The following is a 25,420-nucleotide window of genomic DNA, read 5'->3' as shown; positions in this document are numbered from 1 at the left end:
AGACAGTTACAGCTCTCGTACGACACCCACCTTTTCAGTGAAGCTTATGAAATATGAAAGTTATGAAGTAAAGAATATGACGAAGTGCGTTTTGGATCCACAGAGTTAAAGAGGTGAATTGTCTCTCTCTCTCTCTGAATTCAGTGCTTTATTAGAGTGAATGTTACAGGTTACGTCGCTGCCAGAATAGCAAAAATAAGGAAGAATAGAAATGTAGAGCAAATGAAAGAAGAAGAGTTATTTATAAGATTACAAGTCATTAATGAAGACAGAACAAGTTTAGAATTTATTTTTGTTGTTGTTAATATGTTGGTGTTAGGGCTGAACGATTTAGGGAACATATATAATTGTAATTTTTCCTGACTAATATTGCAACCACGATTTAAATTGCGATTATAATAATTTTATTTATTTATTTTTTTAATATAATTTAAGGTTCAGGCATGTTTTTTGGCCAGAATATCCACCTTGTCTGGCTTGAGCCTTGATCCCTGAATGTAGTGTGTAAGACTGCCAGTAAGTTGTGGTTGTGATGTCACAACACATGGAGGTTTGGTTGGCACTGATTGGTCTAACACCAGCAGCTCACAAGCTCTGTGTTATGAGATTAAATTTCCCCATTTATATTTGATAATATAGGCTATCGTTTTTTAAAAATTGCAGCTCTTGCACTCTGATAAATTGTGATTTTGATATAAAAACGATTAATTGTTCAGCCCTAATTGATGTCGTCGTCTCTCTCTTTCACTCCTTTCTGTTTCAGATTCGGTGGGAGAAGAACATTACTCTAGGAGAGCCCCCAGGATTCTTGCATTCATGGTGGTGGTACGTCCTACTACTTTACTTTCTCCTTTCTCTCCCCCCTCCAAACATTGTGGAACCTGATGATTATTATTTTTTCTGATATTGATTAAAGCCATTGATTTCTTAATCCCTGGAGAATCATATTTCTCAGCACCTGTGTACAGCTTTGTGTCTGCTGCTGATATCTGAATAAAGAGGTTCCAGCCAAAGAAATGAGCAGATAAAGTCAACGATATCTTTCACTCTCACTTCCACGGGTGAGGCCTGTGTCTTCATACGCTGTGTCCATTCCTTTATTTATCTTTCACAGCGTTTATGCTGAGCGTAGGCCAGCGAAGGAGTGGAAATCTCTGGCCTCACCATGATCAGATTCAATTATGATTCTTTGGGAAGCCATTCAGCGCATCAGGAAATCTCGAATTTCACCGTGATTCGATTCGGCTGTGATTCTTTAGGAAGTGATTCAGTGCGTCATGAAATCTCAGATTTCACCACAATTCAGTTGGATTTGATTACAGTCCTTTGAAAACAAATTGACGTCTGAAAATTCATGATTTTGTTCTGATTTTTGGAGTATAAAAATACCTTGATGATCCACAGAGTAGTGGATTATAGGGAGGCTTTTTCCTTTTTTGGGCTTTGTATTTGAAAATATAATTTAATTTTGGCTCAGGAAAAAAGGTTAGTTCAAAGATTGAGTTTCATTATAATCGATTATGATCAAGTCCAATGTTCCCAAATTGTTGCAGTTGATTCGCTGTCTTCAAATAGATCCGTCATGATAAATGGATGCATTCTTAGCACCCCTTAGTCCAGTGCAAAACGTCCAGCTTGTCATCAGAAGGTGGCCTGTACGTGACCAATAGCGCTGGCTGGGTCCCCAGGTCAGCTGGGCCAACAGAGGCAGTGTCTGCTGGGTCTTTTTGGCTGCCTCTCCTGCCCTGCCCCCTGAAAACAAAAGCCCCAGATGGTGTGGTGAAGGCGGAGCCCGCCTCATTCTCACCCCCGCCAACCTTTGTCTCTGGCCATGTCCTTTTGTTTCCGGCGAAGGACCCCGAGCGGATTAACTCTTTGCATACCACTCTCCTTTGTGTTCAGTGACCAAATCCCCACCTCCCTGCCGTGAGTTTTTTTTTTCTTGTCCTCAGTCTGGCCCTCATTGGGTTTAGGCTAGGTGGCTGGCAGGGTCGACAGCCTATAGGTCTGCATAGGTCACTGAGGGACAAGGAGGGAATACCATGGAAGCAGCTTTCGATTAAAGGAGGCTCCGTTCCCCCTCAATCATTTGTGCACAGATCAATTGCTGCTGCTACTGACCGGCTCACTTAACCTTTATTTCTCTTGGCTTAATTAAGGGATTGAGCCTATTGATTGCCTCCTGATTGGCCTGCTAGTGTACTTAAATGAAAGGTTCATGAAAAAATGATTTAAATGATTAGTCATCGGCCTTAAACCTGCCATAATCATCATTGTGTGAGACTTTGCTTATGAAGTCAGTACAAATAGTCTGTTGATCTCTGTTTAGAATTGTGAAAACATTTCATTTGAACTCGAGATTTATATTATTATGGCTCTGGTTCAGTTCTAATATCCCAGTGTTCATATTTCACCCTTATTGCTTCGATAACATATTAATAAAAAGTTACAGCCGATGACTGTTCACTTGTTTAAACTTGTTATTGGTAAAAACAGGGCTGGGTGATGCCAACAAGCTGATGATGTGATAGTCATCACAAGTATGTCACGGTTATGTAAGCATGCATCACATCTTGGTGATTAATACTGGAAACCAAATAATGGTACTTATTAAACTTATCAATCGCCTCCTTTGGGAATGTTAAGCAAAGCCGAGCGTAGAAGCTGTAGAATGAGCCTTATGGAGTTTACCGGCCTTTAGTAGCTTCTCGATTAATCGTAGCATCTGTAATTGTATTTTCTCCTAGTATCTGAACCACAAAAGCTATTGTCTGTGTAGCCATGAGGTTTCCTGCAATTATATGTGACTTACTGTAGCAACATCAGCATCTGTTCAATCCCAGTACTGTTAGCTAGACAACGTTAGGCAGTTTTCTGCTGTTATTATTTTTCATTCATGGTTAACCGTTTCAGATTGGGGTTGGGAGCAGTGCTGTGCCATACCTGTGTTCACTGTTGGCCTGAGGGAGTGGATCGTCTCCAGTATGTCTCATGGAAATGAAGAGACACCATACATATGCAAAAGACAACTGTAAACTCCATAGAAGAAGGGATGTAGGGATATTAGCCTGCTTTGTCCCCTGTTGTTTCCTGCCTTCAGGAGCTGGGCTTAGTGCCCTTAGATAGAGCCGAGCGCAAAAAGAGGAGTAATTGACATGAAAATGCAGCTCCTCCAATTAGCATTAGAGCTATTCTTTTAGCTTGGCCCATTGTCGGCGCATTGTTCAGTTGTTAAAGAAGCAACCGTTGTGTCATTGAGGCAGCCCGCAGGGAGCGTTTTGAGCTTAGCCTGTGGGAATATAGCGGCTGGGGAGTTAAGCACAGACAAACCGATGGCGTAGTTTTTATGTTCTAAGCAAAGCTGCATGAGCTGGACCGTTTACTGAGTATTCAGATTATACTGCCGCATTTGTGAAGAGTGAAATAAGCTGTGCAATATGTTTAAAAAGCTTAGGTGAACCAATAATGTGACCTGTGACATCAAGATGTTTTATTTTTACCAAAATCATTTACTTTGATTCTTGAATTCGCCCACAGAGACACGTCTGGAACTGATTGGTTGAGATACTCACAGCACGGTGAAAACATTTTGATTAGCCGATGCCTCATTTGCATATTGTATCTTCTGTGATTTCGGGCTTGCGAAGGCCAGTATCACATCAGCAGTTAACACACTAAATTTTATTTATTTGTGTTGAAATATTTTCAGTATTTATCTCTCTTGCTGTTGATCTTTTGAAAGATCAAAATTTGGTCATTCTTCTCAGGCTGGCTTTACATGATGAAACCTCTATGCAACTTGGGCAACTTTGTTTGAAACCGACATGAAACTGAACTGCAAATGTAAAGCGTCCTGCAGCTCTTTTGAAACTCACCCACAACTGTTGCAAGTGTCACAGCTTCATGGAACAAGTTTCATGAAACAGCCAATCAGAATGTAGATAACGTGAACACATTAAATGACATAATTTCAAGTGATTGTTTATATTGGGCTATGGACAAGAAAATAAAAGAGAAGATGGTTTATTGAAGGGTTAAAGTGGACCCCAAGTAGGTTGGTAGGTCTTCATTTTATCCAAGATTTCATTTTACCCAAGCCATGACAACAAATGTGAGTTTTTAAAGCTAATATTGTTGTAAACAGCTGGTTTAACTAGCTGGTTAACAGTAACAGCTCGTTCCCTTGGAATTATAAGGTTCTGTCTGCGTTCTGAGCAGTTTTGAGAGATTGAGCTTCAAAGATTTTGCATTCCAAATAGCAGGAGTAATATGTGGAACATGCCTGGTTCATACATGCAAATGACAGACACCCTGAATTTATTATAAATGGACAATATTAAATTTTTTATCACATTTGTAATTTTGTAACCTCTCAAATGCCGAAAGAACCTTCTAATATTAAGAACTCACTTTCTGCTTGGAATTATAAGGTTCTATCTGACAATAGATTTACTCATGATTTGTTTTAAAACAGACTGTCAAAGTTCAGTTTAGTGCTTTCTATGACATTTAATTTTATTATTTATTTTTTAAAATCACATTTATTTCTTGTTTTGGGACAAATCATCTTTTTCTTATTCGAAAAAGTATTGCAGATTAAGTGTAAAGGTCAGTGCTAAATATTTCGTCCAGTCCTCTTGGTCCTCTTGTGTGTATTCCAAGTGCTGATTGGCTCGCAAATAGAGCCTAGTAAACAAAGTTTGACTTCATTGCTTTCTACGTAAAGAATCCAAAAATGCATACAACTTTCAATTTTGACAAAAATGTCAGAGAACCTTATAATTCCAAGGGGGACGAGCCGTTTAAACGGCTGCTTGGGCCGCGCTGTATTCTTCTTCAGCCTGCTGATATCATGGTATATGTAGCTGGATTAATTTTTCTCATCTCTTAATGCCCCCTATATTTACACAGAGCTCAGATTCATTTGGGATCCAGAGGATGAAAATTATTACAGAAGGGGAGACAGAAGTTTAGTCTGTGATGAAGCTTCTTGGACAGGAGTCACACAGTATGTGTGAGTTTATAGCAAAACAAAAATGTGTATCAAAACATATGAGCTGCTGGCTTCACTATGTAGTGGAGTAATTGAGTTTGTTGCTTGCAACTTTGATTCGTTTTTGTGTTGCAAATGATGTTGCGTGGAAGTTTCACCGTGTAAGGCCAGCTTTACCCCACTGACTGTTATATTTGAGTAGTTTTGGTGACGGTATTTAGTTTCGGAGTAGATTTAGGTAGTTATTTTGTTTGGTTTCGGGAGCATTTCGTCCACTACGGTTGTGATAAAGCTTTTAGTGCCGTTGTTAGATGTTGGTTGTGGACTCTTTATAATTCCTCACTCTCTGTCCCTCTTTCTCCCTCTCTGTTTCTCTCTCTCCTTCTCTTCCATGTCTGTTTTTGGTTTCCTTTACCCATTAATGGCCCCAACCCCCACCCAGAAAGGGTCTGATTCTCCCTCTCTTTTCCTGCCTTGCTCCTTTACGTGCTCTCCAAATGTTCTGGAATGTTCCTCATCCCAGTAAACATTCAAAGAGCAGAGAGAGGAAGGAAAGGAAAAAAAAAAACACATTTGAGCTCTGAAATCATCATCGTCAACCTCAAAAACCTGAAGTATCATAATCACAGAAGCTGGTTCGCTAAAACACAGGTATTTAATGCTACCCATTAAAACCGGTCATCGTCTCTGACCCCATCCAGCAAATCTGGTTTAGATGCTACAAAATGTTGTCGAGGGTCATTTTTAGCTTTAGCCCTCTCCAGCCCTTTTTTTTTCAGTAGGTTTACGAGATATCCATTAAATCGATATCTGAAGACCAGGAGTGATCTAATTTGGATGTGTTAAACAGGTACTTAGTTTCAGTGCAGTAATTAAAATGCCATTTGGAAGGAAACCTCATGCCCCCCCCCCACCCAGCAGCCCTGAAGGACCTGAGTGGACTTAATTGAGGAAATCCCTGGCTTAATTGATCCGTAACCCGCTGCTTGTGCCAAGTGGGCTGGGAGTTGCAGGAGAGAGCGAGGGTTTTGGACCTTTGTCCGACAAGCACTGCTTATGTTTGATTAGGCTTCCTTTTTTTACAGACCCACAGCCATGTAGTTACACTCCCAGTACATAATTTTCCTTTTTTTATTAGGCAGAGTATTGACACTCGGCCCTGTATTTATCCTTGGAATATCCAGGTTGGGTTATGTGTGTGTGTGTGTGTGTGTGTGTGTGTCCTATAGAGTGGGTGTCAAAAGTTTGGGGACACGCTACTTTCTTTTCGAAACTTCTGTTATCAATTAAAATACCTGCAGATGTTTTGTTAACACAAAATTGCCATTTCCTGCCATTTTCAAGACTCAGCGTTCATCAGATTAGAAATCTTTTAGGCCTGTGCTCAGTGATGGTCGACAGAGCTGCTGAGGTAACAGCCTCCAGTGATGGTAACCACATTTATTGTGCTGCGCTGGTTGAACACGCTCGATATCATGCCTGTTCAAAATGCTGCTTGTGTTGCGGGGTGTATTTTAGGACATCCTCAGACCACAGCAGCAAGTTTCAGACATCAGAGGGAACGGCTTCGGCTCTTGGGAAACACATTGTCTTATCTCAGCTCTCGTCCAGTCAGGCTAAGCTAAGCAGCTACAGAGATCACAGCATCAGGCAGTGAACTTCGTGTGACGTTTTCAGTGCCGTTCTTTATTACTGGATTAATTACGGTGGCCACATTAAAGATGACTGTCTACTACAACCATAACTTTTACTGAACTGAGGGGTTTTTGTTCTTTTATTTGATGAAGATTAATCTTTGCTTTGTTTGGTTCCCATCTGTTTCAGAGTAAGGGCTCATCTGAAAATTGTCAGAGGGAAAAATATTGCTGTTTTTATTCTTGGTGGTGGGGGTGGTGTTATCTCTGTAAACGCATCTCCTGATGCTGTTTATCTGGACACATCAGCGACAAAGACAATGGCAACACTTTTTCTTTCAGCAGTTTTTAGATAATCTCTGACTCTGAAGTGGACACAGTAATAGTGCATGAGTTACAGCTTCATTGTTGTCAAATAAAAGGTAAAAAAAAAGGTGGAACTGTTATTGTTATTACTGGCACTGGAAGGAAGACACTGGCCCTTGACACAAGGATATCTGCATCTTTGACACAAAAAGGAGGTTTTGTGTAAATAATGATTGACAGCATATATTAAAAAATCTGTTAGCCTCAGAGGTGGTTTGAGCAACTGAAGGATTCGAGTGTTGAGTGTCTAAATGTGTGATATTGTTTTTGTCAAAATAAACCTGTAAATGTGTTGTTGTGTTTTTAACCTCTTATTCACCAGGGTATATTTTGGTTTGTCCATCTGAATTCACATGACCAAATCATAAGGCAAATTATTCAGTAACTGCATGAAATAAATGTGAATTTTTATTTTATTTATTTATTTATTTGTAAAAGCTCCCCTCAAATTAACAGAGCATGTGTTTTATGATCATACACGTATCGCTATATGCTTACAATTTACTGCTGAAAGCCAAAAATCTTAGACGCTCTTTGTATAATTTAAAAAAAAATAATTTTTACAGAGCAGATCACTGAAGAGACGCCATCTGCTTATAGTTTATAGCCCAGATTTGTGGAAAAATGAGTCGACTTTCAGTAGACAAAAAAAATTCTGAGTTCAGCTTCAATTATAAGGGTTTAAAATTACATCACCCATCTATTTGACTGGAAAGAAGACAGTTACAGTTACGACCCCCACCTTTTGAATGTAGCTTATGAAATATGAAAGTTATGAAGAATATGACGAAGTGCGTTTTGGAAGCACCGGTGGTCTCAAGGAGTTGAAGAGGTTAATGATGTTGCTGTGTCGTTGCAGTGTATTCTGGGACCTGTACTGCGCGGCTCCGGACCGACGCGAAACCTGTGAGCATTCCAGTGAGGCCAAGGCCTTCCATGACTACGTAAGTAACAAACTGATCCACCAATCCTTGCTGCTGTTGGTGCTGGTCCAGGTGGGCGAGACGAGTCCATTGGGTTGCATATGTGATGAGTTTGTTGCAGACTTTGGAGCGCGGAGAGCATCGCTGTGATGCCGCGGTGGGTTAACGGTGGTGAATGAAGGTAAACGGGAGTGAAGTGAGGTTGGTGTGCTGTTTGAATGAGCCTGAGCCGACACTTCGGTGTGCTTTTTGCTTGTTTTCTGCGCGCTCTCACTCGTTGATAGTTTGCATTAAGGAGTGAAGTGCACGACGTTCCTGCTGCCGTTTCTCGTAGCAGCTTTGATGAAGTGGCTTCTCGACAAACATCAATTTGCACCGCTTTTTAATTTGCACTGACAGACATGTAATCTGATTAACATATTGAATGCTTTACATTTACAGATTTAATATTTCTATAGGACGGGGAGGCGGAATGAACAGTCTGTTGTATCTGGGCTGGAAAGCCTCAGTGAAAGAGAATGACGCCCCAGTGTGGTTAGACCGAATAAAAAGCTTATTCAAATGCAATCGAAAACAAATATCCTGAATGACGGCTTAGAGTCTCTTCACTTCAGCGGTGTCATCCGTTGAGCAAACGGCAATAACCCTGGCTTAGAAATTGTGGTTTCCACTTTTCAGTTATCTGGTTGTCACTGGTGGTGCATGTCTTCCTGCTTCTAGAGGAAACAGGTAAATCCAAACAAATGAACAGAGGCCAAACAAATGGGATTTAGCCAGTAATGGTGCGGAGGACGTGAACTCCCTCCATACACCTTGCTGTTTTATGACCTTGAGCTTGTCTTGTCCTGAATCCTGCACCATTTAAAGGCAGTGGGTGGAACTATAATATGCCTGAAAATGTCAAATTAAAAGTTAAGTAAATTTAAATGGCTTCACACAGTGTTTTGTATTGGTGATGGCCTTTTGAAAATAGTGTTGTGCTCCTGCTGTATTGGTTGAATTAAGCTGTGTATCTATACCGAATGTGCTGTTTAATGGACAAATCGAATACACAGAGATGATTCTTCCACTGCACCACTAACAACTTGAAATGGTTTTGTACTCCTCTAATTATCAGGGCCAGATCGTGCTTTTTTACTGCTAATGAGCCAAGAGTTTATTATTTGTTAAATCCTGGTTAAATATGATTAATATAGGCCGCTCTTTCATCACCAGTGTAAGTGTTATGATTTTCCCAAAGCGTTGAACTAAGCGCTCTAATCACAACTGAGAGTTAACACTTTTTTTTTAATCAGTGAAGCTCTCTGAAGATTTTCATTTATCTGCTTAAAGCTGCTGTTTTGCTGCGCGTGTGAGTGCGTGTTTTTGTGTGTGCGCGTATGTGTGTGTTGAGCGCCGCTGTGCTCGGTGCGTCTGTCTTGGCAAGGTCTTTTCGGCCACTCGCGTGACCTTGAGTCGGGTGATTTATGATGGTCTTAGGCCAATCCCTCCGCTCCCTCTTGTTGGGTGGCAGCTCTCTGTGTGTATGGCTGTGTGTATGGCTGTGTGTGTGTTAGACCTGCACAATATGGACAAATTGCTTGGATTATATTGCTTATACATTGCAATAGTAATAGGCCTTGCGATACATTACTGGAGTGCATTTATTTTCTCAAAAATTAATTTATTTTGGTTGGATTACATTTATTTTTTGATCAAAACACCCACAATCAAGGGTAGACGGATGAGGAATTCATGGCTACGGTAATAGAAACATGTTAATCACACATACATTTAATGTATAATAAACAATTAAGCATGGCTCTTTGCAAAAAACAGTCTGGTGTTGCTTAATAAATGTTTATTTTAAAAAAAATTACATTAATAAGAACTTTGCCGTTGTGACTGTGGTGGTCCGCCCTGATGTGTGATTTAGCTTTTGTTATGTACTGTTTAGCTGCTACACTGATGGCCTGTTGGTGTAGTGCCTTCAGCCAGCGGACCAGCTTGGCAGGCGGACCACGCCATCGCATTAACTATCGCAGTGTATACAGTTGATGAATTCCAACATAATCTGATTTAGTTAGTTAGCAGTTAGTTGTGTTTTCAGCCAAGCAGGTTTGTTAAAAGGGAAGAAAAATGCAGAATATATATATATATATATATATATATATATATATATATATATATATATATAATGTAAATGTTGCTGCTGTTGGAACAAAGCCGTGTATCTCCAACAGCGATATATGTATTTGTATTTATATTTATATTTAAACATATAACATTTAATGGCCAAAATGTGAGATGTTATGGTCAGGGCACCGGACAGTAGGCAGTGTCAATCCCCTTGTCCACAGTAACACTGTTCTGGAACTGAGATTGGTCACGATCATCTAACTAGATTTGATAGAGGACTTTTTACATATTGTGGCAATATTAGTACCACAAAGCCCACAGAATAACCAGTGATGTTTTATGCTGTCCCTCTGTGTCCGTCTGTGGGTCAGTCTGTCCTTCTGCATCACTCCTACACGTTCATACCTTCTCCTGGACCGGAGACAGGGCTGAATCTTTGTGGGACTTGATCTTCGCTGGCTCAATCTTGGCGGGGCGGGATCTTCACGTGGCCCTGCAAAAGTTCCGCCCTGTCGAGAATTCCGCCCTGTCGCTCTTCCCAGCCTTCGGGGAGATAATGGAATACAGCGTTCTAATCTCCTAATCCCGGGAGCGGTTGAGGGGCTAAGCCAGGGATTTGGTGGGATTGGAGGCTTTGGCCGCCGGCCCGGAGCTGCGCGGCGCGACACCTCCAAATGCCAGAATGCCAGAGGCGCCCGGTTCCTCTCCTCCGCTACGGCGGAGTCTCCCAGCCCCAGCGTAATGAGCATTGATTGGAGCTCGGTGCAGACAGTCCACCATCCAGCACCATTCATCAGAGCTGTCCCAGAGTAACCGCTGCTGGATCTGTGAGGGGTCGTCTCGCTGCTCCGCTGTAGCTCAGGGCTCACGGCTGTTTTGCACATAAACGTTTTCGTGTAGCGAAGCTGTTTATGGGTAATCAGGGCCAAGCAAACACTGATCAGGTGCGGAATAAAATGTTCTTTCGTACTTTTTACATTTTCTGACCATTTTCTCTCTCAGGGCTGCTGTTTATAGGTTTGCTTTGGTTACATTATCGCCTCCTAGTGCCTGTAACACGCTAGTGCCTTGATGGGCATCGGTACTGAATGACCGTGCGCAGTGCCCGTGCATATTTGTGAAAATATCGTTCAGCCCACAAGGCGTGTTTTGTAGTTTTGACTTATTTATACTAAGGAGGGTTCATTGTTGCTGTGAAGGTTTTGAAATCTGAAAATCGACACACACAAAATCTCCAATAGTGAGCCTTTGACCCGGCTCCTGTGTCTTCGGGTTTTTGTTCAGTGGGGCCCACTGCTGAGTTTCTAAAGGCCTTTCTAAAGGTCTTGGCTGGGTTATGGGCCGACACGGCTCCGCCGAACACTTTTGTACCTTTTCCCTCCACTTGGCTTTGAGACTGAGGGGTCTGTCGGCTGAGCTGTTTGCACTGTGTACCTCCATCTGGCTCTGTTGTTCGTTCTGTCTCTCTTTCTCTCTCTCTCTCTCTCACCTGCTGCTCTCCTCCATAACGACTGACTCACTGCTTTCTCCCAGCCCAAACAGACATGCTTCCCTCTCTCTTTCCCTCTTTGTCCTTATTAGTCACTTGAATCTGGCGCATTTTCTACACCATTCTGTGAAATCTGAGCCCGACCTGAGCCTGACGGATATTAGAGAAATGATGTCCAAACCTGACCAAATGTGGATCGTCTGGTCTCGGTTGCGTCCAGACAAATATTCCAAGCTCTAATCTTAACCCCTTTTCTTGGTTCCCAAACCCAGAGAACACGTTCACTTCGCAGTTGCAGGGAATTAATAGAATAAACGTAAGAGACAGAGCTTTTAAAGGCCTTGCAGAGACCTCGACGATTCTATCGAACGCTATTATTTCTGCTATCAGAGAGACATTTTGGATGAAACGGTGTTGTTCAGTCTCTAACCTCTTAGATTGAGCCTCTAGAAGTGTGGCTTAAATCCCTGTAGCCAGTTTAAAATCCCTGAAATTCAGGCCTCCTCTCTTATCCTCTGTCTTATACCAGTGTAAATATTTTCTTTATGCTGCACAGTGGGAAGCAGTTTTTTCAGTACATGCCCGTGTTTACGCAGTCATTTCAGTAATCAGCCGCGTGACGTCAATGACAGGATCGCCCAAACTGATGGCCGTGATAAGGCGGGCTGCTTTATGGACCAGGAGGTCGACTCTGGCGGAGTTTATTTCTCTGCTTTTCTCTCACGCATACACTCTCCCGCTCTCTCGCTCTCTCTCTCCCTCTTTCTGAGGAAGATTGATTGGGTAATCTGGCCCTTTCTCCATGATACACGCTCACTCACCCGCTCTGGGGAAGGAGAGACGTACAAGCAGCTTGATGACACCCTTAGAAGAGGAGGGCGATGATAATACATCAGATTCTTCCTTTGCTACCTGTTGCATTAGTAATAATCAATAATGATGGCAAAAACAAGAGGAATAATTGTGCAAGAATTTTGAAACAGTCTTGTTTTATTTCATGCGTGTTGTCGCTTAATCCTTCCCTCACAAACTCTCTGGATGGATTTGTCCAACTTGCCAAGTTCTAGCTACAAATATTTTGTGTTCTGGTGCTTTGGAATCGGAAATGTAGTTAACTAGTTAGTTTGACTTCTTCATTTTGGTATCTTCCAAATATTTGCCCCAAAAAATGTATGCAAGGCAACTGCTGGTCACTGGTTTAAGAAAATGTCTATGTGCATGTGTGTTTCTAAGCTGAGAGCTGTAACTGAAAAAACACGCTTACCTACCATCAGACATGTAAATAGTCTCTTTCCTCCCCACTGATGAAAGGTTTAGGGTCAGTGACGTGTTGGGGACAAAAACATATCAGAATTATTTTTGCACTTTACCTTCGTAATTGTGGCTTCTAGCTTTCAGGGTGTTAACACAGCTATTCTGCAGTTACAGCTGTAGGCGTGGCTGATACTGTTATCGTGATAAATCTTGTTGTGGTGCACCTTTTTAGGTATATCTTTGGGGATCATCAGTACTTCTAGAACACAGCACTTGAATGTACCGTCAAATGGCAGTTATAGACCAATTATAAACAGCATATAAACAACAACAGCCAGTTTTTAATGAACTGAATAAACTGTTTCTACTGAAGAAGTTTATTTTTTGCAAAAACTGAATTAAAATGTCTCGTAGTTTCATTTTACTCTTAATTTATTTGACCTTTTCAAAATCTGGTATTACTTTTTTGCTGGTGCGTTTGCATGATGCGTGTTGTGTGTGTGGTGAAAAGGTCTAGCTAACCGCAACTTATGTCATTTCCTGGAGGCTTTGGATTGTTTTGAAATAACGTTTAATTTAAAATGTATATAAACGTAAAAAATAAATATGATTCCATTATAAAATTCTGCTTTTACGTGCTTGTTGACACTTAGAACTGACAAAACTGTCTTACTGAAAAATTTAATCATCTGATATTGTTGATATGCATGAACTGCATAGTTATATGCAGCTGTCTGGATGTCAGCCCGTTATGCCATTATTATTTATTTTTATCATTTTTTAAAATATTTTATAGTTTGATTTTTTTCTCTCGTTTCTTAAAAATTTTTTTTTGTTTACATCGATTTTTATTTTGCATACATTTGAATCAAAATACTACCTAAATCCACTGATACTGTCTTTATCATGGTGAACTTGGAAAATATTGTGATGTTGAATTTTATTAATGCCCCCCAGCACTAGTCGTGATGTTACATTTTCACTGTATCGGCCACTTTCAGAGAGAGTGGACAGTGTGTGTTGAGGGAGCTGATCAGCGCTGGGTCTGCTGCCCTTCGGCACTCGTGGAGTTAAAACCCGGGCTGTTTACTGTGTGTATCCTCTGAGGGCCTTCTGAGCATGCTCAGTGCAGGCCTGTGGTTAATATTTGATCCAGGCTCGCTGGATGAGCCTGTGCTGGACGTGTGTGTATGAGGGGCTGGGTCGAGGTCAAAGCCCCATAAGAAAAATAACAGTCCACTCTTATATAACAGCATATAGAGCACGCTGCACACAGCAGCCTCAGAATGTGTTAAAAGCTCCACCATATATACGTCTGGATGTTTCCTTACAGATGTATGTTTTTACAAGTGGAGGAGTCTAAAAGAGTGATACACCAAGTCTTCCAGGTTTGTGAAAGGAGCCCACAATCATACAGAAAATGGATCAAGGTTGGGTCATTGTTTACCTTTGAGTTAAAAGGTAAACAATCCAGTGGGGCTCAGTCCAGCAGTAGATAACATTGCACAGTAATGATGGACAGTGTGGCATAAATATAAAAGCATGGTGCTTGAAGACACTTTCTTTGATATGCAGCATGATATTTCATTTTTCTGAGGTCCGGTAAGTTGGAATGGATAAAGCACCACTAGTTCCCCATTACAGAGATTATTACAAATAACTGTAATAATTTTTATTATTATAGTACAATAATTGTATTACTTTATAATCATTAGTGCTTGTAAATTAGTATTAATTAATTGAATTATATTTTTATCACACATGTATATATTTTAAGTATACGTGTGTATATATACTACATATAATAAAATATTTATGTGTGTGTGTGTGTGTGTGTATATGAAGACTGTGATTCACCTGCATTGAAAAAAATTATATATACACACACATTCTATATATATATACATATATATATATATGTGTGTGTGTGTATATATGTATATATATGTATGTAGATATAGATATATAATATGTGTGTGTATATATAATTTTTTTCAATGCAGGTGAATCACAGTCTTCATATACAATACAGAGAGCATCCTTTTTTATTGTGGAAACTCAAAGAAAAATAAGTGGAAAAAGAACAGGAGTTTCTGAAACTGGAGTTTAAAAGAATCATTAAAACATACAGAGAAAACAGGCCTCCTAACAACCACCTGGGAGTCCTGGTAGACACCAAAACTGTCCCCTATCAGATAAACAGCACTTAAAGCTTTCATCTCTGAGAGAGAGGAGAAAATCAAGCTGCTTCAGATCTGAAAACATCCATAGGTGTCTCTGTCCATCCTTCCACTGTGAGAAGACGACTCAGCGCTGTGGGTCTGAAAGGATGTGTCGCTGTCAAGAAGAACCTCACTGAGAAAATGAAAAAAGAGGACGTTCGTAAATCCACAGAACAGTGGACTGACTGCCGACCACCCGAGCCCAGACCTTACATCACTCAATACTGATTTTTAATGTTACATTCAGTTGTTTGACTTTGGTGTGGTTTTCTGTTAAATATATGTTTTCTGCTTTTTATGACTCTCAAAAATGATTAACTTAACAAACTTAATGGCTGTTTTGGCTGGAAAAAAATGGTCGCATTGATACACAAGCTTTTCCCTGCCTTCATCAGAGTCTGAGACTTTACCCTTCAGACTCGATGAGCTGATGAGTTTAGATAACTGAGGATTATAGAGACAGAATGATGGGCAGAAATGTCAGTTTCATCTTTGGCCATGTGAGTCTGGCTTTACTAGACTTTCGCTTTTCTTCTGTTTTTCACTTCTCTCTGCTTCATTTCTCTCTCTCTTTCTTTCTTTCTCTCTCTCTTTCTCTCTCTCTCTCTCTCTCTCTCTCTCTCTCTCTCTCTTTCTGTCACTCTTTCTTTCTCTCTCTCTCTCTCTCTCTTCTCTCTCTCTCTCTCTCTCTCTCTCTCTCTCTCTCTCTCTCTGTTGGCAGTATTCAGTATTGGCTCTGTCCTCTTTGGCTCTATGTGTGTCTGGTGGTGTTGTCTTGGCTGATACTAACTCCGAGTGTTTGTATGTGTGGATCAGTCTGAAGTACCAGCTGCCCGTCCAGAACTACCCAGAAAAAGAGCCTCCGTTTGATTGTGTGTGTGTGTGTGTGTGTGTGTGTGTGTGTGTGTGTGTGTGTGTGTGTGTGCGCGCTCGCACTTGCATATGCCGCACAAATGTGTGTGTTTGGCCACACTGCCGATGCCGGGCTGTTTAGAGGAGACGAGAGGCAAACACTCTACATCTGTGAGCTCGCAGTCTTCACACACACTCTAAACACTCCTCGCTTTCACACACACTCTAAACACTCCTCGTCTCCAGAGTGATAGCGTCCCGCCTGTGTCGATGGTTTAGGTATGAAAGGGTGACACTTTAAACCAGTGTACAGTTTAGTTTCTTTATTTTTTAATGCGAGTGTCATAGAGTGGTTGCTAAACATCGATTTTGAACGCATTCCAAGTTTTTATAAATATTTTATAAAATTATGCCAATTTTGCTGCTACAGTACTGCAAAAATACTAATTTGAAAGAAAAATAAAGTAAAAAAAGTGTTTTTGATGTATTAAAAAGATATTTGCTCTCTCATTGGGTGAGGGTTGGGTAACTTTCTCGTTTGCAAATCTAACGTCCTCACACTGACTTGTGGGCCACACTTTGGGCAGCCTTGGTATATCGCGTAAATCGATTTGTGAATTATTATTGTTATTATTATTATTATTATTATTATTATTTTCAGCAAATCCTCACATCTATAAATTAGAATACATGAGAAGAAAAAGCATCTTTTAGTATAATGTACATAAACGTGTGCTGATATTATTCAGAGCTATTTATTCATTTATTTATCTGTTTATTTCATTATTTAAGAATCTTTTAAATATGAACTCATACAGTGGGTTTAGTGGCGGTCTTGACTGTGCTCAGGTTCAGCTCAGCAGGTTTTATGGTCATTCGGGGGTGTATTTACAGACAGTGACTCTAATGCTCTGTGATTACTGTTTTTATACCTAAAGCTTCTCACGGCCCCTCTACCTCTCCCACAACTGCTCCCTGCTGACCACACCGACGTGTGTGTGAGAGAGAGAGAGAGAGAGAGAGAGAGAGAGAGAGAGAGAGAGAGAGAGAGCAAAAAGAAAGAACACCTGGGGCTGTTTCGGTTGAAGCCTCGAAGCCACAATCCCTTCCTGGTGTGTAAACCTTTACTTCATTGATGAAATAATGATAATAATAATAATAATAATGATAATAATAATAATAATTTGTTTGTGGAGGAGCAAAAACACAAACTGAGTGAGTGTCGAGTTGTGTGGTGAAAGTTGGTTCCGTTAGTAACTCTGAAAGCAATTTGGATTCCTGTGTTTGGCAAAGTCGAGAATGGGTACCTAAAACGTCTCTGGGTCCTGATCTAGGATCAGCGTTTGACTTGCGTATCGTTGCTGCTGGAACAAAACCTCGTATCTTCATTTTAGTCGTTTTCAGTTTTTGACATATTTTGAAAAAGCCTGTTGCTCTTTACACTGTGTGTATATTTCACAATGAATGGACCGAAAGAAACGGTCCAGAATTACTTTGGAAAAATTCTGGTTCCATTGACTTACATTAAAAGTAAAGTATGTTTTTCGCTTCTCCTGTCAAGTTATCATTTTGGAGATACGAGGTTTTGTTCCGACAGCAGCGATTATACACAGAGGGTGCTAATAATAAGCTCACAAAGCACTCACACACTTTACTTCAGTAGTGCCTTTTGTATCCTGAGGCAGCTTTACATACTATAAAACAGTAAACACGGTAAAATAAGTGGACAAAAAGTGAGTTAATTAATAAAATTAAAAAAGCACATTGAAATTAAACCAGTCAAAAAACATTGAAGAAATTCGAAGCACAGCGTCGTAATTTAAAGCCAGGTTATAAAAATGTTTTTAGTCAGCCCACAAAATCTGCAGATACGATTCAGACAGAAAAACTAATGTTGCTAACAGTGAATGTAAACAAACAGCCACCGATGACCCTTATGCAAATTAGCACGTCATGCTAATTGGTGGCTTCTAGCCTCTATACACTGTTAGTCTCGTTAGCATGTTTGGCTGAGCTATTCTTTTGGCAGATAATTGCGAACACTTCAGCTCCAAATCTTGAAGGTGCTCAAAACAAAGCAGTTTAACATTTGGTTTCTCTGAAATGTGGTAGCCTTAATGGGAGAATAGAGCTTTTCCTCCAATCAGAGTGGACCAAACCTGACTGTGTTATTAGCTTTAGCAAAGCCTAGCGCAGGCTCTTAGACCTGCCATCACCTCCAGACAGAGAGGAAGAAAACATTCCCGCAACAATTCGCTAACACGTGCTCACCATCAAGGATTTTTTCAGCGATTTTGGAAAACCTAATATGTCGTTTCATTCATTTCAGTTGTTCTTGGGGTTCTGTTGCTGTGTGTTTGATCTACATTACAGAATTATTTATACGTAATTACGTAATCACAATTGATTAGTTACGCAATGAATTTCCCAGCTTAGAAGTTACATTCTGTATTGGCAGGTTCAAGTCTGCACTTCGGGTTTCTAACATAAAGGATTTTTTTTTCTACAGAATGACTAACTTTTTCATCATCATCATCATCATCATCGTTAACCGCTTAGTCCAGATAGGGTCGCGGTCCAGATAGAGTAACTTTTTATTACATTAAAATAATAATAAAATATTTCCTTTTCAACACAGTCGATTGAAAGTTACAGTCTGCACTTTGAGCAGAATTTCTAAGCTTGTTTCATCTAAACCGCTTATCCTTCTGGGTCGCGGTGGGGTGCTGGAGCCTATCCCAGCTGTCGATTGAAAGTTACAGTCTTCACTTTGAGCAGAATGTCTAAGCTTGTTTCAGTAAAATAATCATCAAAGTACACTAATGGTGGACAATATGGCAATGTTTTATTATCATGATAATAAATTACGTCAATTATGCCACAATACACTTTATTGAGTATACTTAGTGGAGATCATCAGTACTTAAAGAACACAAACCAACTGCATTTTTCATTAAAAAGAGAGCATAATGAACCTCATTTAACTGGATTTTGTGCAGGCAGAGTCAATGAAATATTAAAATCACTGGTTAAATGCAGCACTGTTTTTACATGATGTCTGTTCCAACTTAAATCCTGATGCATATCATGTATCGCGGAAACGTCTCCAGCTATTGTGACGTTATTTATTTGCCACATTGACCGCCTACCCATAAATTACCCCATGCTTTTTTTAACCGCAGACAATATCTGTTACTTGTAAGCGTTCGTCAGTATACAATCCACACCTGGATCAGAGAGGGGGCTTCCCGGAACTGCCTGCCGGCTCGAAATCAATAAAGCCGGCCCGCTAATGTAGGCTGCTGTGCCACGCGGAATGAGCTGCGTATGATGGGCGGATGAGTAAGTGTTCTCCTCGTGCTGCCAGGAAGCATGTTGGCATATTTGCAGTAGCGGCATGAAGAGAATGACTCTTCTAGTTAATCCCTGCGCAGCACAGAGAGTAAATCATCACTACTGAACGTCGTTTTTGTTGTTGGAATTTTATGACCGCTGTGAAGCTCGAAACTCCCTCGATCAAATGATGTATTTTCAAAATCATTCAGTTCACTTATCCTTCAGTGCGTAGCCTTGTCACCTCATAAAACATTTCCGAATGCTTCAGAGTGTTTCCAAATGCTTGGGAGTCTACTCGTTCCTAGCCTGGTAGCTTTCAAAGTTTAGTTGGTTGTTCATTATCGCGATGGTGGGCTTTGCAGCACTGATGTTGTATAAGGCTGAAATGTGTGAATGAGCACTCTGACCAGTCACAGTTGTGTTTTTGTTGCGTTCAGACACCGCTTTTATGTAATCCAACAAAAGTTAAATATTTTGGTCAAATTAATGCCAGCCAGCCTTTAAACCTGCCAGATTATTGATGTTTTTTCTTCTTGTTTCAATTTAAGTACTTTAATATTGAGTATTCAATCTAATCTGATACTTTTTTGCAGATTTAGATAAGAGTAACTTTAGTGTTAGTAAAAGAAGCTTTTAATATGCGCATAATGTGACTTTCTGATTCTAATATATTTTATTTTTTACCCTATTTTTAATGACTATTCTGTAGTATGTTTAATATTCGCTTAAGATCCATTCATTTAACTGAGCTCCCCAGTGGTTTGACTACCAGTTACTTTAAAATGCAGTAAAATCTGATTTTTTACATGGGTATAATTGCATATATTCTCAAATCTTAATACTTAAATCTTATACTTGAATCTTTTTTTAGGTGAAATACCCCTTTCAGAGTGTCATCAATAGACTCATATATTGCTCTCACAGTAGGCTGTTCCTTTTTCTCAGTTATGAATGTGGTTTCTGCCAATGCTGGTTTAAAACAAGAAATGGCTTGACTGGTAAAGCAGAACGTTTCAGCTATAGTTTCGTTTTCAACCTATCGCGACTTATGAGTGAAAATCAGAAAGTAGACCCGATGCGTAGTAGCTGCTCGCTTGCATTTTGCATCCCTGTGTTTAGACAGAACAGAACTGGCTCAAACACAGTCAAAACCACCGGTGCTGCAGATATCGTCATGTTTTCGTTTTCCACTGTAAGTGGAAAACGCCTTTTACGGCACGTTTATGGGAGTGACATAAGTAGAATGCATAAAAAAGAACAAGAAACAAAGAAAAGGAACAGAGTTAATATAGTCCTTATCTAATTTCTTAAAGTCTGCCTCTATTAACATCTCCAAATATTCTCAGTGTCTCAGTTTTGTAAGGTGCATCTCATTTGCTATACGTGGTATTATGATTACAATACTAGTCTTTTGTCCCTGTCATGCAACCCGACTTTCACACAAGCATAAGGCAATGCATGAACAGTCTGGCTGTAAGCAAACACTCGTCCAGCACTGTTTGTGATTGCAGGTCGTGGCCTAATGGCTCAGAATGATTTAACGGACTGCGCTACCCACATCCTGAAGTGTTCTCATTGGCTGAAGTGCTGCCTCTGACAGTGAACTGTCGTATCTGACAGTGTAATTCATGAAGACTGTCACCCTCTTATGAGGCTGCTAACAGGGCCGATTTGTCTCCCCTCCTTTTGTAATGCTCAGGAGACCCTGTGCTGATTGGTGACTGATGGGTGTGTGTTTGTGTGCGAGCATCTTGACCCAGAACGTGATGCGAGTAGAGAAACGTTAGGTATGGATTTTGTATCAGAAACTGTCAGATGGAGCTCTCCATTCAGAAAGCCTTGTTAGTGGAAATGTTCATTACTGTCATATTGTGATTTACATACTCGACTGAGGTAGAAAAACTAGATCCGAGTCTTTCTGATAGAGAAATCTGCTCCTCCCACTTAAAGGGTCCGGATTCTATTTGGTTCGATGTACAAACATGTACACTGCTGAAAGAGGTGGCAGTGATCTGATACCAGGTATTAATATTAGGCCGAAATCAGCAGAAAGCATGGACTGAATATCGGAGGGAATTCGCGACAGGTCTATCCTGAAATAGCACTCACTCATCTTGTCTGATGTGTTTGTCGTGAGCTGTGTATTTCTATTGTTTCAGTAGTTTGAGCATAATGGTTTACCTTTGTTTCTGTTGGCTGATTCTGAAGGTGTCAATACTGGTATCAGTAGTGGCAAAAGATGTGTTGGTATCAGTGGCGGCCAAAAATTTACATCATGGTATAATAAAAATTTCTGGTATATATTATGGCTTATTATTCTGGGATGTCCCTTCACTTAGATAAGAAGCATTTTTAACAACCAAAGTAAATCTGGAATATTTTTATGGTGCAAAATAATAAAAACAAAACTGAACTAAACTTATGCTTTGTAACGCTGTTTAACGCCCGGGGGCTCAGCAAAAATCGTGCAAAATGTTGCCTTACTTAATTTCTACAGGGCAGAAGTTGCCTCCTTATTTACCAGCTTTTTGTTTGGCTTTTCTGTTTCACCTTAAGTGGGGCAGCAGTTACATCCTGGAACCTGTGCAGGCAGTGGAATGTAATTGCTGCACTCTTTAAGGCGGAACAGGAAGTTTGAATAAGAAGCCAACTTCAGTTTCAAATTTCTCGCGTCATAGTACCACGGCTGGTCCGCGGCTTATTACACACCAACCCGAGAACGTCTGATGAAGCTGACCAAGTCTGGCGGCTCTTTGAGGCAGTAGGAGAGTAAACGGAGACTCTCCAGGGAGGCAAAGGCGAACCCAAAAGACCATTCCTTTGTGTCCACTGCCTCGGCAGGTGATTGAGGGTCTCCTGCCCATGTGTCAAACACAAGGCGCAATCCTATCTATCCAAAATTATGTTCATTTTCTATTAAAATTAGCCTGTTTCGCAATGCGCTGCACTGCAATCCCCAGCATGCACTGCAACGCAATGCGCACAACGACCCTCCTCCCCCAACAATGAACGGGTTACGCCATAAAAAGAAAAGATGTAGTTCAAGCAAATAGGCGAATAGGATAGCCTGTATTTTGCTGTTGCGGTTCTGACATATTTTGAATAAACAATGGCCAGTTGGGCTCACAGCAAAATGTTCATTAAAAATGAAAAAAAAAAAACACAGCTGTTCTCTGACCCGCGGATTTGTGGAGATTTTTTAATATGGCCCTTTTAGCGGTTGAGTTTAATTTAATTATTATTTTTATTTTATTTTATTATTTTTTTTCCCCGATTTTCTCCTCAATTTAGTCGTCTCCAATTCCACCCGCTAGTTAGGACTCCCCCAATCACACGATGCTATCAACGCTAGGAGGGTGAAGGCTAACACAGGCTTCCTCCGAGACCTGTGAAACCAGTCACCGCTTCTTTTCGAGCTGCCGCTCACGCAACGTCACTGGACAGCCGAACGCGCTCGGAGGAAAGCGCCAACCGCCAGATCTGTTACGTCAGCTAACAGACGCCTGCGCTGACTAGCATCGCGCTGAGTGAGTGATGGGGGGAGAAGGAGGGGCCATCCTACCCACCCAAAGAGAGCGAGGCCAATTGTGCTCTCACGGACTCCCGGCTACGGATGGCTGTAGCATCACCAGGGATCGAACTCGCGATCTTAGCGGTTGAGTTTAACACCCCTGGTCTGCTGTATTTCCGTTTTCATTTGACGAATAATGGAAACATCCCTGGCTCGGCCGTTTTGGCCAAAGTTAGAGTGGCTTGCACTGTTTTGTATGTTGTGTCATCTGAACGTATTTGTGGCATACTGGCAGAGAATCATACCTGAAGAACAATTACAACCAGCCAATACTAGGTATGAGTATCAGGGCAGAATAAGTGATATTGTGCCGTGTCTAATGGCTCACATTGGGTTTCAAAATGTTCGCTCTCCAGTTTATACAGTCCATATATGAAATCTAAATTGTTTTTCCACCGGGCAGTACGATACATTGCCATTGTTTCCAGTACAAAGTGAACCGTACCATACTGGAATACCTGTGCTGAACTTGGTTACCCTAATACTGGGGTACCAAGCTGGAATGCATTGGTGGATCTAGTAATGGTGCAAACTGTTGATTGGTCGAATGCAGTGGTGATGCGGTGTTACTGGAGTAAAGACTGCCTAGAAACGCTGTCTGTGACTCATAAAACCAAACGCAGAGTAAACAGCGAAGCAGAAGTTGAAGCTTTGTGTTGTTGTTTTTGTTCGCTGTTAATGCTGTCACTCATGTAAGAAATCATGTGACCGCACAAGCGGAAGAGCACTCCGCCTCCTTTCTCGGTTCAGCTGTCTGACTGGAAAATGGACACAGGTACTCAACCAGATTCTGGATTTCGCTGTTGTCGGGGAAAAAAACCTCGTATCTCCAAAATGGTAACTTTACAGGAGAAAGAAATAACCTTCTTTACTTTTAATGTAAGTCAATGGAACCAGACTTTTTTACAAGTCATTTTGGGCCGTTTATTGTGGCCCATTCATCATGAAATTTACACACAATGTGAAGGGCAACAGGCATTTTCAAATATGAGTAAAACTCAAAAACGACAAAAATGAGACGTGAGGTTTTCTTCCGACAACAGCGATTCGTAATCGTACCTGGCTGTACTGTAGTACCTGGTGGAAAAACGCTACTAGCCGCGAAAGTGGTCTGTCTTTGTCATCATCACTTGTGGTGTCTTAACCATGAAGAAATTTACATATAAAGATCCTTTCAGCCTATGAAAGTTAAGCCTGCCTATTTGGGCTGAATTTCTAAGCAGTGCTATTGCACATTTCACCCTGGAATGCCTTTTTAACAATACAGGACAGCAGAGAACACAGGTCATTTGCATATATCAGTCTTAAAGGTACAGTAACAAAAACAGCCTGTTTCTAACCCTCGTCCCTTTCATATTTTTATATAAGGGATGAGGAGAGGTTGGAAAACGGTCTTGTAAAAATGAATTATGACCTGTTTTTGATAGATAAAAACCCCACAAACGTTGTAAGTGGGCTTCAGGAGGTGGATATAAAATGCAAGATTTGAGCCCTTTAATTCAGTTTAGAGGCTCCATTCCTGCATTACGCTCAGATCGAAGAGTCTGGCCTGCTGTAGATGTGTTGGCGCTTGTCTTGTGGCTTCTAGATTTCTGGTTAATATGCCCGTGTCTCTATAGTCATAAACATCGGGCTGCTTCCACACACACACACTGCCCGCATACACGCCACACACACACTTTTGGAATGGTGTCCATGGTAACCTCGGTGCGAAAGGTAGTAGCGCTCTTCTCTGTCCTTGGCCCTCCCAGTTCTGCGTCCTCTGAAAGCATTGTTGCTCTGGAATTCCTTTCCCTCCCTATGGACACAAACACCAGGGCAGGTCTCAGAGTGACTCCTGTAAAATCTTAGATTTACTGGGTGGGTCAAAGGACCACGGCAAGGTCAGAATGGCTGGCTGGAGTGCTTGTGTACGTGCTGGAGACCGCTTGTGTGGGTGGTCAGAGTCTTAAGTGTTTGTTAGTCACTGGATTTTAAATCTCCAGGGAAGTGTGTGTGTCGGGAGGGAGGAATATGTAGCTGTTGGAATCTAGTATGTTTTTTTTTTTTTTTGTTCATACAAAGCCATGCACTCACACACACATACACACACATATCTGAATGTCTCTCCAGACGTCCGTGTTCTTGTCAGCTTTTTTACTTGGAAATAATCTCGAATAGGGTTGGACGGTATTACAGTAACAAGTAGGGAGGCAGTGAAATTTCAGCCAACGAAAATGGCGTGGCACTTTCAGACGAACGAGAAAACCGTGGGGAGTTTTGAAACCATCACAGTTAGAATAACAATAACATGTGAAATGTGTCCAAACCTAGTCTTTTAGCATTAGAATAAAATGCTATAAAACAACTGTTATATTGTTTTAATAAAGATAAGTAATGAAAAATAAAAAAATAACAAGTAATTAACATAATTTAAGCCAGCAAAGAATTCTGGGTAACCCTGTCCTCAGTGCCACAGGATTTATAGTACTGATAATTGGAATTATTAACGTCTTAAGATTTTCAGGCCTAAATATGTACATAGTAGGTTTATGTACGTATACAGGTTTTGTATGTTTTATCAAGTCAGGTCAGGTCAAGTCAGCTTTATTGCCAATACTACAATATGTACAGGACATACAGAGTATTGAAGTTGTGTTACTTTCAGACCCCATGGTGTAGC

General features: G+C 40.7%; 1 protein-coding gene across 2 annotated transcripts in view; it reads left to right on the top strand.

Moving 5' to 3' along the window:
• The window catches only part of zgc:110158 (uncharacterized protein LOC553590 homolog), a 100,442-nt gene that overhangs the window by 14,571 nt on the left and 60,451 nt on the right, over window positions 1–25,420 (top strand). For both annotated transcript variants that reach the window (XM_036597417.1, XM_036597416.1), the window contains exons 3-4: window positions 764–825; window positions 7,853–7,937. In XM_036597417.1, coding sequence (XP_036453310.1) covers window positions 764–825; window positions 7,853–7,937 — 147 coding nt within the window. The remainder of the gene's footprint in view (window positions 1–763; window positions 826–7,852; window positions 7,938–25,420) is intronic.

The sequence above is a fragment of the Colossoma macropomum genome, unplaced genomic scaffold (assembly GCF_904425465.1).
Source record: "Colossoma macropomum unplaced genomic scaffold, Colossoma_macropomum, whole genome shotgun sequence".
Taxonomy (NCBI): domain Eukaryota; kingdom Metazoa; phylum Chordata; class Actinopteri; order Characiformes; family Serrasalmidae; genus Colossoma; species Colossoma macropomum.
Note: the sequence above shows the minus strand (reverse complement) of the source record. Positions and strands in the feature narration are given on the sequence as shown.